Consider the following 12,446-nt stretch of genomic DNA (forward strand, 5'->3'; position numbering starts at 1 on the left):
TTAAACTCATGCGTGTATTTGATTAATGATTATTCAGGTCATCAGAGCTGTTGCTGTGTTTCACTCTGAATAAGATGATGCCCTCTAAATTAAAAGCATAATAAAGTTTAAAATGCAGAGGGAAGCCCGACCTGCTCTCTGTTTTCAGACATTAGTTTTGTTTCAGTGGAGAATAATGAAATAGTTGCTGTAGTTCTTTTCTGCTGTTGCTGTTAGCGCTCTCATTTCTCACTGAGGCCCTGACTGTTAAATACACTGAATGAAACAGCACCTCAGTAAATACTGTGTGTATAATAAGTGGTGAAACGCAGTACTGTCTGAGAGTCGATGCTGAGTTTGTCTCAAAGCTGTTTCAGCTCATTTTAAATGCTGTCATCGATGTTCTGACACCCCGAAAGATGAAAACCAAACCAATAACTCTGTTAATCTCTTATTGTGTAAAACTTAATTAATAAAATATTTCCACGTGATCTAATTCAGTTTCTCTTGTTTAATACTAACAATTATATTGGTGTTTTGTGGGGGAAAAAGAAAAATTAAAAGAAGAAATTCATGGTCTTTGGTTAGATTAAAAGTCTTTGACAGTCAAAATTATCATACACTTACAAGAGACAGTTTGTAGTAGATGTATCTATCTGATAGATACATCAGAGAGAAGAACCAGAGAATCTTCCTCGTCTTCCTCACTTTTCTCATGGTCAAGTTTGATTTGGCTCCACCATTATAATGCCCCAAACCGAGAGCTCTCTGCACAGTACACTACCATTTCATGTTTTTGTTACAGAGCACAGTGGTGTTTTTGTGTAGCTCATCTGTGTAGCCAATTAAAACAAACAAACAAACATAGATAACGTTTTATTTCATAGTGTAATCTTCAAGGCTTTTTCTGTAGCACAGTCTCCTTTGATTCATCTGCTAATTATATTCACAACATTCATTCATTTTGTCTATAGGATTCACTAGCAGTATGGCTTCTTCACCTGTCCCTCTTGTACTTTCCTGCTCAGTGTGTCAGATGCTTTGCTACTCCTTGACTTCCTTTAGTAATAACAATACTTGTGATAAATATAACCTGTTTGCAGCGCTGCAGGCCAGGATCACTGATTTGGAGTCCTGGCTTCACAGCCTTGAAATACCTGTAGCTCGCCAGGCTCCTGTAGTCTGTGCAGTTGAAGGTAGCATAGCAACCATTAGATCTCCCACAGCAGGGTGACAGTGAGGAGGAAGCATGGTCTAAACAGAAACCACCGGAACACCACCATCCCGTCTATTGCTCTACACTGCTACACACCCACAAACAGCCAAAATAGGCTACACTGAGGGCAACCTAACACTACTGGCTAAGGGTAAACATAACTTCCATAAAATTAAAATTCACATCAGCAGTAATGACACCTGGTTACAACAATGACTAAAAATTAATATTGAATCCTGTGTAATTTTGCCAAAACAATGTCGGACTTGGTTGGTTTTCCTGGTCCCCTTCCCAGAGTGACATGCTTGGCCGCATGGTCTCCTTAAATTGCTGGCTGTCTGAGTGGTGTCCAGAAAACAATGTGGGCTTTAAAGATAATTGGCAAACTTTCTGGAGGAAACGTGGTCTTGTGAGGAGAGACAGTATCCGTCCCACTCTGGGTGCAGCAGCTCTCTAAAACAGTGAAATGGGATTATCAAACATTAGGTCTCCCTCTTCTAAGTGTCTGTTAGTACATGAATTAATAAGTAATTAACAAAGTGATTTACTCTGCCTGACAGAAACCTGGGTACAGCAGGATAATTATGTTAGCTTAAATGAATCAATACCCCTGAGTCATACTAATTCTCAGAATCCTCGAAGTGCAGGCCGAGGAGGGGGTGTGGCAGCAATCTTCCACTCTAAGATATTAATCAACCACGAGACCCAGACAGAGTTTAAATTTATTTGAAAGCCTGACACCCAGCCTTGACCACTCTATCTGGAAAACTCAAAAGTCTGATTTCTTCTTTGGAACCAGCTTCCAGTTTGAAATCAGGAGACAGACACCATCTCTACTTTTAAGATTAGGCTCAAAACCTTCCTTTTTGATAAAGCATATAGTTAGGGCTGGATCAGGTGACCCTGAATCCTCCCTTAATTACGCTGTAATAGGTCTATGCTGCTGGGGGATTCCCATGATGTGTGAAATGTTTCTTCTTCAGTCACCTTTTTCACTCAGTATGTGTTTATACACCTCTGCATTTAATTATTAGTTATTATAAATCTCTGGCTCTCTTCCTCAGCATGTCTTTGTCCCAGTCTTCCTCCCCTCACCCCCAACTGGTCACGGCACATGACTGCGCCTCCCTGAGCCTGGTTCTGCTGGAGGTTTCTTCCTGTTAAAAGGGAGTTTTTCCTTCCTCCTGTCACCAAAACACTTGCTCACATTGGGGTCATATGATTGTTGGGGTTTTCTCTGTTTTCTTTGACTTATTGTAGGGTCTTTATATTGTGATATAAAGCATGTTGAGGCAACGTTTGTTGTGATTTGGCACTGTACATTTGAAACTGAATTGAAAAGTAATATTTTCTAGTGTTTGTTTGTTTTTCTAAGTTGGAAAAAGGGACACAGTTCAAATCACATTTTTTAGAGATTTAGAGGAAACTGATTAGTGTAACATTCCTGATGTACACCAATACAGCCCATAACACAAAAATAAAAACACATTACACAATATAACCTGTTCCTGTACAATTACAGTGTATTTACAACATAAGAGGGAGAATTTCTGTTTGTTGTTGTTGTTGTTTCCACTGAAACCTGAAATTAATTAATAAATTATTTAAACACTACTTAAAAATTACTCAGTCCCTACATAAAATGACTAATAGTATCATTTCTGTTTGCTTTCCTGTAAAATACTCAGAAGTTACGTACTACTTCATTCATTTTTTCATTCATTTATTTGTTCATTTCCAGGCACAACAAATACCTATATTGAACATAAAATGCACAAAACAAAAAACAAAAATTGCCTGAAAAAGGAGTGGGACGAAGAAAACTTATTAAATCCCACCCCTATACTCACTCACTTAAAATTGCTTATTCACTCCTTCTAATGGACAGAACACAGAGAGTCAGCATTATGCAGTATAAGTAATTATTAGCCCCTATTTTCAGTGTATAAACCACTACGTTTTTCTAGGTACAAACAAGTACATTGTAGTTTCAAGTAAAATACATGGAAATTCCACTTGATTCTAGGGAAATTAAACCCTTTGTCATTGAGCGTATTATAAAGTGTTACCTTACCCACCACCTGTCAGAGGTGGAGCAACACCTGAAAGACGAGGGCTTCAGTGTCAGAGGCGAGACCTGAAACTTAAAGCGAGAGCTGCTGCTCAGCAAATCTGTTTCTCCTCAAAGGAACCTTAAACTGAGCTCATCCAGCCTTTCTGAGCAGCACAGCAGAGCTTCTGTCCAGCACTGGTGAGTACAGATATCATGATCACGCTGTTTAAAACTTAAACTCTCTCTGTGTCAGGAACAATAACTGTAACACTGCTGCAGCTGGTGTGTTTCACATTTTTTCTAAATGATGAAATAAGACTTGATTTAATAGCAGCACTGATCAGATTACATTTGTTGGACAGAGAAAAGACGTTTACAGTTAAAATCTCTAATTTCAGGGTCTGATAAGCTCCCCACTTTGTGCCTGACACACCTGCAGGGAGAGGCAGAGATTCAACTGAGTCTATCAGATTTTCCTCAACAACACAGCAGAGTCTCTACAAACAGCAGTGAGTATAGCTGATCACATTCAACACTCTATTCATTTCATGCTGACTCGTCACAGTCACACTGGTTCCAATAGAAACGTGATCATTCATCTACGGATCGACTGTGCAAACATTTAGCTCTGTCACTTCTTTGGACTTTGGAAGTGAATTGCATTTGGACTTCAGTCTGCCTGCTTTATTACTGCTTACTCATCACTTCCTGTACTCATTGTTTCTATTTGCTTTAGCTGTTTTGCAATAAAAGCAAAGCAGCGGATTCATTTTATTGTGAAGAAGTGAGAGGAAGTACAGTGTGTACAGTAGCTCTGCATGACTCACAGTTTAAAATGATCCTTTATTTGATCTGGGCTTAAATTTGTAATGTCATATTTTTGAGATGTGGAAACAGCATCACACCACATGCCAAACCCTAACGATGATCAGATTATAGTCCCCAAACACTAACCTGACCCTAACCTTAAAGTCCCCCCAAAAAAGGCTTTTTATTTAACCCCAAAACAAATGTGGTTAAATTGAGGGCGTAGATTTGGTTTTGGCATTGGTGGGGACGGATGATTCAACCACCGAACCCTGCCCTGTTTCTATTTTTTTTTCCTTTTTGTCTTTGCTTCTTGATAAAAAAGGAGAAATATACTTCCCTGCATATGCTATTCTACATGCTTTTCAACCATTTAAACTTAAAATTCATAGTTTTGTTAAATTAGTTAAATTACTATTAAACAAATGACTGACTAAGTATTTTAGACTTATGTTTACTTCAGCCATATTCCATATAAATCAGGTATCATACAAAAATAAAAATAGCTTCAAATACATCCATCCATCCATCCATCCATCCATCTTCATCCGCTTTGTCCGGGGCCGGGTCGCGGGGGCAGCAGCCTAAGCAAAGAGGCCCAGACCTCCCTCTCCCCAGCCACCTCCTCCAGCTTATCCGGGGGAATCCCAAGGCGTTCCCAGGCCAGCCGAGAGATATAATCTCTCCAGCGTGTCCTGGGTCTGCCCCGGGGCCTCCTCCCGGTGGGACATGCCTGGAACACCTCACCCAGGAGGCGCCCAGGGGGCATCCTTGTCAGATGCCCGAACCACCTCAGCTGGCTCCTTTCAATGTGGAGCAGCAGCTGCTCTACTCTGAGCCCCTCCCGGATGGCCAAACTTCTCACCCTATCTCTAAGGGAGAGGCCAGCCACCCTTCGGAGGAAGCTGCAGCCCCAATCCGTCTGTCGATCTCCGGCTCCCTTCTCCCATCACTCGTGAACAAGATACTTGAACTCCTCCACTTGGGGCAGGAACTCATCCCCGACCCGGAGTGGGCACTCCACCCTTTTCCGGCTGAGAACCATGGCCTCAGATTTGGAGGTGCTGATCCTCATTCCCGCTGCTTCACACTCGGCTGCGAACCGTTCCAGTGCGAGCTGGAGGCCCTCACCCGATGAAGCCAACAGAACCACATCATCTGCAAAAATCAGAGATGAGATTCTGAGGCCACCAAAGCGAAAGCCCTCCGCCACTTGGCTGCGCCTAGAAATCCTGTCCATAAAAATTATGAACAGAACCGGAGACAAAGGGCAGCCCTGGCGGAGCCCATCACCCACCAGGAACGAGTCCGACTTATTGCCGGCAATGCGAACCAAGCTCTTGCAACGGTTGTATAGGGATCGAATGGCCCGTAGCAATGGGCCAGACACCCCATATTCCCGCAACACCTCCCACAGGACACCCCGAGGGACATGGTCGAATGCCTTCTCCAAGTCCACAAAACACATGTAGACTGGTTGGGCAAACTCCCATGCACCCTCAAGTATCCTGGAGAGGATAAAGAGCTGGTCCAGTGTTCCGCGACCAGGACGAAAACCGCATTGTTCCTCCTGTATCCGAGGTTCGACTAGCGGACGAACTCTCCTTTCCAGCACCCTGGCATAGACTTTCCCAGGGAGGCTGAGGAGTGTGATCCCCCTGTAGTTGGAACACACCCTCCGGTCCCCTTTCTTAAAGATGGGGACCACCACCCCGGTCTGCCAGTCCACAGGTACTGCCCCTGATCTCCACGCAACATTGCAGAGGCGTGTCAACCAGGACAGCCCTACAACGTCCAGAGCCTTCAGGAACTCGGGGCGGACCTCATCAACACCAGGGGCTCTGCCACCAAGGAGTTGTTTAACTGCCTCAGTGACCTCGCCCCCGGAAATTGGCGGGTCATTCCCCTCATCCCCAGACTCGGCTTCCTCCTCGGAAGACGTGTCAGTGGGATTAAGGAGGTCCTTGAAGTATTCCTTCCACCGCCTGACAATTTTCTCAGTCGACGTCAGCAGCGCTCCGCCAGCACTATACACAGTGCAGGTAGAGCACCGCTTTCCCCTCCTGAGACGTCTGACGGTTTGCCAGAATCTCTTCGAGGCAGTCCGAAAGTCTTTTTCCATGGCCTCTCCGAACTCCTCCCACACCCGAGTTTTTGCTTCAGCCACTGCCCGAGCCGCATTCCGCTTGGCCTGTCGATACCTGTCGGCTGCCTCCGGAGTCCCACAGGCTAACCAAGCCCGATAGGACTCCTTCTTCAGCCTGGTGGCTCCCTTCACCTCTGGTGTCCACCATTTGGTTCGGGGATTACCACCACGGCAGCCACCAACCACCTTGTGGCCGCAGCTCAATGCAGCAGCTTCGGCAATGGAGACGCTGAACATGGTCCATTCGGACTCAATGTCCCCAGTCTCCCTCGGAATGCTGTTGAAGCTCTGCCGGAGGTGTGCGTTGAAGATCTCGCGGACTGGGGCCTCTGCTAGACGTTCCCAGCACACCCTCACTACGCGTTTAGGTGCACCAGGTCTGTCCAGCGTCCTCCCCCGCCACCTGATCCAACTCACCACCAGGTGGTGATCAGTTGACAGCTCAGCCCCTCTCTTTACCCGAGTGTCCAGAACATATGGTCGCAGGTCTGCTGATACGATTACAAAATCGATCATCAACCTACGGCCTAGAGCGTCCTGGTGCCACGTGCACTTATGGACACTCTTATGTTCGAACAGGGTGTTCGTTATGGCCAAACTGTGATTAGCACAGAAGTCCAATAACAGAGCACCGCTCGGGTTCAGATCAGGGAGGCCGTTCCTCCCAATCACGCCCCTCCAGGTCTCGCTGTCGTTACCTACGTGAGCATTGAAGTCTCCCAGCAGGACAACAGAGTCTCCAGGTGGAGCACCCTCCAGCACCCCCCCCCCCCCCCCCCCCCCCCCCCCCAGGGACTCTAAGAAGGCTGGGGATTCTGAACTGCCACTCGGCGCATAGCGCAGATGACAGTCAGGTCCCGTTCCCCGACCCTAAGGCGCAGGGAACAAACCCTCTCGTCCACCGGGAAAAACCCCAACGTACCGGCAGCAAGCCGAGGGGATATTAGGATACCCACCCCAGCCCGCCGCCTCCCACCAGGGGCAACTCCAGACTGAGACAGAGTCCAGCCCCTCTCCAGGAGACTGGTTCCAGAGCCCAAGCCATGTGTAGAGGTGAGCCCGACTATATCTAGCCGGTACCTCTCAACCTCACGCACTAACTCAGGCTCCTTCCCCACCAGAGAGGTGACATTCCATGTCCCTATTGCCAGTCTTGGCAGCCGGGGGTCAGTCCGCCAGGGCCTCCGCTCCTGGCCGCCACCCGGCACACAATGCACCCGACCCCTATGGCGCCTCCTGCGGGTGGTGGGCCTGCGGGAGGATGGGCCCATGTCTCCTCTTCGGGCTGTGCCCGGCCGGGCCCCATGGACTAAGGCCCGGCCACCAGACGCTCGCCCTTGGGCACCCTCCCCGGGCCTGGCTCCAGGGCGGGGCCCCGGTAACCCTATCCCGGGCAGGGTAAACTGTTCCCTCGGTGTCCTTTTCATAAGGGTCTTATGAATCGCTCTTTGTCTGGTCCCTCACCCAGCTTCAAATACAATCATGATAATAAAAGAATATGACTTTAAGGACTTAACAGCATTACTTCAGTTATAGTACACCAACATCTCTTATATACATTAGCACTAAGGGAACACTGACTGACCTGGTGGGTTTTGTCCATCTAAGATGACCACAAAGTAAAGGATCTCTCGGCAAAATTATGCAACATTTTAGGCACTATTGCCCCGATCAAGTCAGTGAGCTGGGATGTTTTATTCTAAACATGAACTACTGTTACAGCAACAGACATGGACTACATGTCCCACACAACAACTCAATGTCCACAGGAGCCAAACACATGCCTTCTCCTCTCGTTAACTGAGATAAACTGCTGGCATATTGGTTTTACATCTATACTGTCCAGTCTCTGGTGGACATACAGCAGCATTGTTTAATCTCATTTGAGTCATTGTTAACCTTAGCCATCTTTTTAGTCTTCTGAGAGCACTGAAGCTTCTTTCAGCCTCAGCCGAGGATACTGGGATGATGGGATGATGATAATAAATACTAGTTAATCTATAGCACCAAATCATCAGTCAGTCACCTGTGACCTCGCCTCTTCACCTCTGTCCGAGCTACAACATGGCAGAGCTGCCTCTGTCACCTGATAAATAACAGTGAGGCATTCCAAATACATGCAGTCACACATGTGCTTCAAATACAGTCATGAACCAACAAGTCATCATCCAACTTCACCTGTGATCTTGTGTCACCATTGCTCTCTGAGCTTTGTGTTGGTTCTTCTGTCACCTGACAAATAGGACATACATGACAATAAGAATAAAATGAGTAGCTGCTTCAGTGTTTCTGTCAATTTGTGCAGATCTTGACTCATCAGTAATGTTTGTAGGGTGAGTGCATTTTTAAAACAATTTGTGCAAACTGCACTACAAGGTGGAATATTTGCACAATCATGACTACCTCATGATATTTTGTCTCAAAAATTAACCCTATGAATATGTCAGTACCATTAGGATGAAATTATTGTGTCACCAACATTTTAACGTTAGACATATAATTTTAACAGGCTCTGTAAACTAATATCCTGGCTTACTCAAGGCTGCCGTTTTCTGACAGTTTCAATCACAATTAGAAATGCTACTCTGGGAGACTGAGATAACTAACAGTGCTGCCTGTTGTGCAGTTAGTTTTCAAAACACGTTATTCATGGTTACATAAAATTTTAGACTGATGTGGGCCAAAGCCTAGCATAGCCTGTAACGTTATTATGACGGACACATTTTATGAGTTAACTTGGCTTTAAGTGACTTACAGGTTTCTTTCTTATATCCAGGATCTTCCTCTTTGCTGCCATCATCCTCTACTCCTTGCAGCGCAGGCTTGCCGCTGCTAAAACTAAACAGAGCTCCCTGAAAGGCACAGCCAATCACATTGGCCATATTTGTCACATGAGGTAGGACTCCAGTAGAGGACGTAATTTAGCTCTTTCTGCACCGCTGGGTGAATGAGACGGTGACAGATCTTTTTTTTTCTTCTTTCTGTCGGGTTTGTTTTTCTTTACTCGAAGAGATCAAATTATTGGTGGGGACAATTCAATAATCGCTGGACATGTCCCTTCCGTCCATGCCAAATCTACGCCCTTGGGTTAAATTATACAGTAAAATCTAAATCTTGGGCCAAAGTAACAGAACACTATTCAAAAGCTGACAACAAACAATTCTACTAACTCAATACCTAAACAAAACTTAAATAGTGCACACACAAAAAGAGGTAGAACACACAAAACCTTATTGAAACTAACATAACAAATTGATCCAGAGTTGTGGTATGACCCAATTTGCAGGTCTCCATATATGCTTGCTCCGCCCCTATTCCACCTCTTAGCTCATCAACCAAGGGTCTTGGAGCAACTGCCACTAAGGTAACTCAGAAAACACAGAAAGATTAAATCATAAATATAACAGGAAAAACTAAAATGTGCAAAATTATTTTAGAATACAGTATTATGTGATTGTATGAGTTAATTAATTCTAAACCAAGAGCCTGTAAATCCTATATTTAAAGAAAGAAAAATATAAGTGTAGTGTTATGTGAATTAATAAATTTAAAAATGAACAAATTTTCTTTTTTTTTCTTGTTCAGGGTGCAGACATGTCTGCTGCCAGCTGTCTTCTATCTGAAGATCAGTTTCTGTGCTCCATCTGTCTGAATGTCTTCACTGATCCAGTCTCCACACCATGTGGACACAACTTCTGCAAAAACTGCATCAGTCAACACTGGGATATCAGTGAGAGGTGTCAGTGCCCTGTGTGTAAAAAGGTCTTTCAGACCAGACCTGAGCTGCACATCAACACATTTGTCTCTGAGATGGTTTCTCAGTTCAGACATGAAACTCAGCAGAAAGTCAGCAGCAGCAGCTCAGAGCAACAAGCTGCCAAACCAGGAGAAGTTCCCTGTGACATCTGCACTGGAACCAAACTGAAGGCTCTGAAGTCCTGCCTGGTGTGTCTGGCCTCCTACTGTCAGACTCACCTGGAGCCTCACCTGACAGCTTCACGGCTGAAAAGACATCAGCTGATCGATCCTGAGGAGAACCTGGAAAGCAGGATGTGTATGAAGCATGATAAACCTCTGGAGCTGTTCTGTAAGACCGATCAGACATGTGTCTGCATGCTCTGCTGTGTTTTTGACCACAATACTCATGAGTTTGTTCCTCTGAGAGAAGAATATGAAGGAAAGAAGGCAGAGCTGGGGGAGACTGAGGCTGAAATTGAACAGATGATCCAGAAGAGACGACTGAAGATTCAGGAGATCAAAGAGTCAGTGAAGATGAGTAAAGATGCTGCAGACAGAGAGAAAGCAGAAGGTGTTCAGGTCTTCACTGCTCTGAAGGAGTCTGTTGACAGACGTCTGAACGAGCTCATAAAGGAGATTGAAGAGAAACAGGAAACAAAAGAGAAACAGGCTGAAGGTTTCATCACAGATCTGGAACAGGAAATCTCTGAGCTGATGAAGAGAAGCTCTGAGTTGGAGCAGCTCTCACGCTCTATAGATCACCTCCACCTCCTCCAAAGCTTCTCATCCCTGAAAGCTGCTCCAACCACCAAGGACTTGACAGAGGTCAGTATCCATCCACCATCATATGAGGGGACTGTGGTGAGAGCTGTGGATCAGCTGAAGGAGATATTCAGTAAAGACATGAAGAAGCTGTTTGAGGCTGAGCTGAAGAGGGTCCAGCAGTATGCAGTGGATGTGACTCTCGATCCTGATACAGCACATCCTTATCTCATCCTGTCTGATGATGGAAAACAAGTACACTGTGGTCAAGAGGAGAATGATCATCCAGACAACCCAGAGAGATTTTCTGAAGAGCTTGTTGTTTTAGGAAAGAAGAGTTTCTCTTCAGGCAGATTTTATTTTGAAGTTCAGGTTAAAGAAAAGACTGAATGGGCTTTAGGAGTAGTCAGAGAGTCAGTCAACAGGAAACAAGAAATCATACCGAGTCCTGAGAAAGGTTACTGGACTGTAGGAGTATATGAAAACATTTGTGTGGCTCTTGAGGATCCTGAAGTCCATCTCCTGCTTCAGTCTTATCCTGAGAAGGTGGGGGTGTTTGTGGATTATGAGGAGGGTCTGGTCTCCTTTTATGATATAGATCGTGCAGTTCTTGTCTACTCCTTTCCTGGCTGCTCCTTCACCGGGAAACTCTACCCATTCTTCTGTCCCGGGGTCAATGATGATGATAATGATAACTCTGCACCTCTGATCATATGTCCTGTCAATCAGTCAGTCAAATCGTTTTCCATGGGGAATGTGGATCAATCAAAGTTTAAGCCAAGCCAGAGAAGAAGTCCTATAAACAGAACCCAGCAAAATGCACCTGATGAAGACCACAAGATTCGGTCAGAAGCTGCAGAACAAGCTGAGCTTTAGTTGATTCCTGCTTTTAAACTGTTCCGAAGTTTAAGAAAATTATCCATTTGAGGATAAATCCAGTCTGTATAAATAGAAACTCACCTCTTCTTTCCTTTTAATGTTTAAAGGCACAGATATTAAAGCATATACTGTCCATGGACATGAATACAAATGTTAGAATTACATTATTTTCATTCACCTGGTGTGAAATATCAAAAACAGGATGGAGAAACTGTTCTATTGTTTTAACAAGTACAACACACTTGTTCACAATGAAATGAATAAATATCAGAACTTCTATCATCTTGTTTGATGGTTTCTTTGATGATGATCAGCTCCAGAGCTTCAGTCTTCACTTCACTTCAGGTTTACAATGGCTCACTTCAGAATTAGCCATTGTAAACCTTCTGAGAGATGCAAGTCATAAATACATTTGTAAGAAGTTCTTTTTTTGTTTGTTTGTTTTGGTTTTTTGGGGCAGATTGAGATAATTGATCAGAAGATAATGACATCCTACTAACACCTTCAACTCGTCCTTTTTCCTTCTCATCCCTGTGACTCGTTCATGATGCACATGTAAAGTTTTGGTTTGGGTACTTAAGTTTTGATTCATTATTTTTCCTCTCTGATGTTCAGCCTGCATTAAGACAGCTGTAAATGTAAATACAGCACTTTGAGTGAAAATCCAACAGAGGGCGCTCTGAGCCAGGGCAGCTCTGTCTCTGCTGCTGTGCTTTATTTGAACCATTTAAACTCGTGTGTGTATGTTTGATTAGTGATTATTCAGCTCATCAGAGCTGCTTCAGTGTTTCACTCTGAGAGTTTATTTCAGCTTCACTGTGCAGCACATGTTGGTTTTATTTTGGAATTATTTTCTTTGCTCCCCT

At 44.6% G+C, this 12,446-nt stretch overlaps 1 protein-coding gene across 1 annotated transcript; it reads left to right on the forward strand.

The window, feature by feature from the left end:
* Positions 1-9,026: 9,026 nt before the first annotated feature.
* On the forward strand, positions 9,027-11,577 carry LOC308393343 (E3 ubiquitin-protein ligase TRIM21-like; the record flags this gene model as incomplete). Its single annotated transcript, XM_080877036.1, has 2 exons — positions 9,027-9,097; positions 9,787-11,577. The coding sequence occupies exon 2, from the start codon at positions 9,796-9,798 to the stop codon at positions 11,575-11,577; it is 1,782 nt and encodes a 593-aa protein (XP_080733162.1). The 5' UTR covers positions 9,027-9,097; positions 9,787-9,795.
* Positions 11,578-12,446: the final 869 nt, after the last annotated feature.

The sequence above is a fragment of the Rhamphochromis sp. 'chilingali' genome (assembly GCF_963969265.1).
Source record: "Rhamphochromis sp. 'chilingali' genome assembly, chromosome: 3".
NCBI classification, from domain to species: domain Eukaryota; kingdom Metazoa; phylum Chordata; class Actinopteri; order Cichliformes; family Cichlidae; genus Rhamphochromis; species Rhamphochromis sp. 'chilingali'.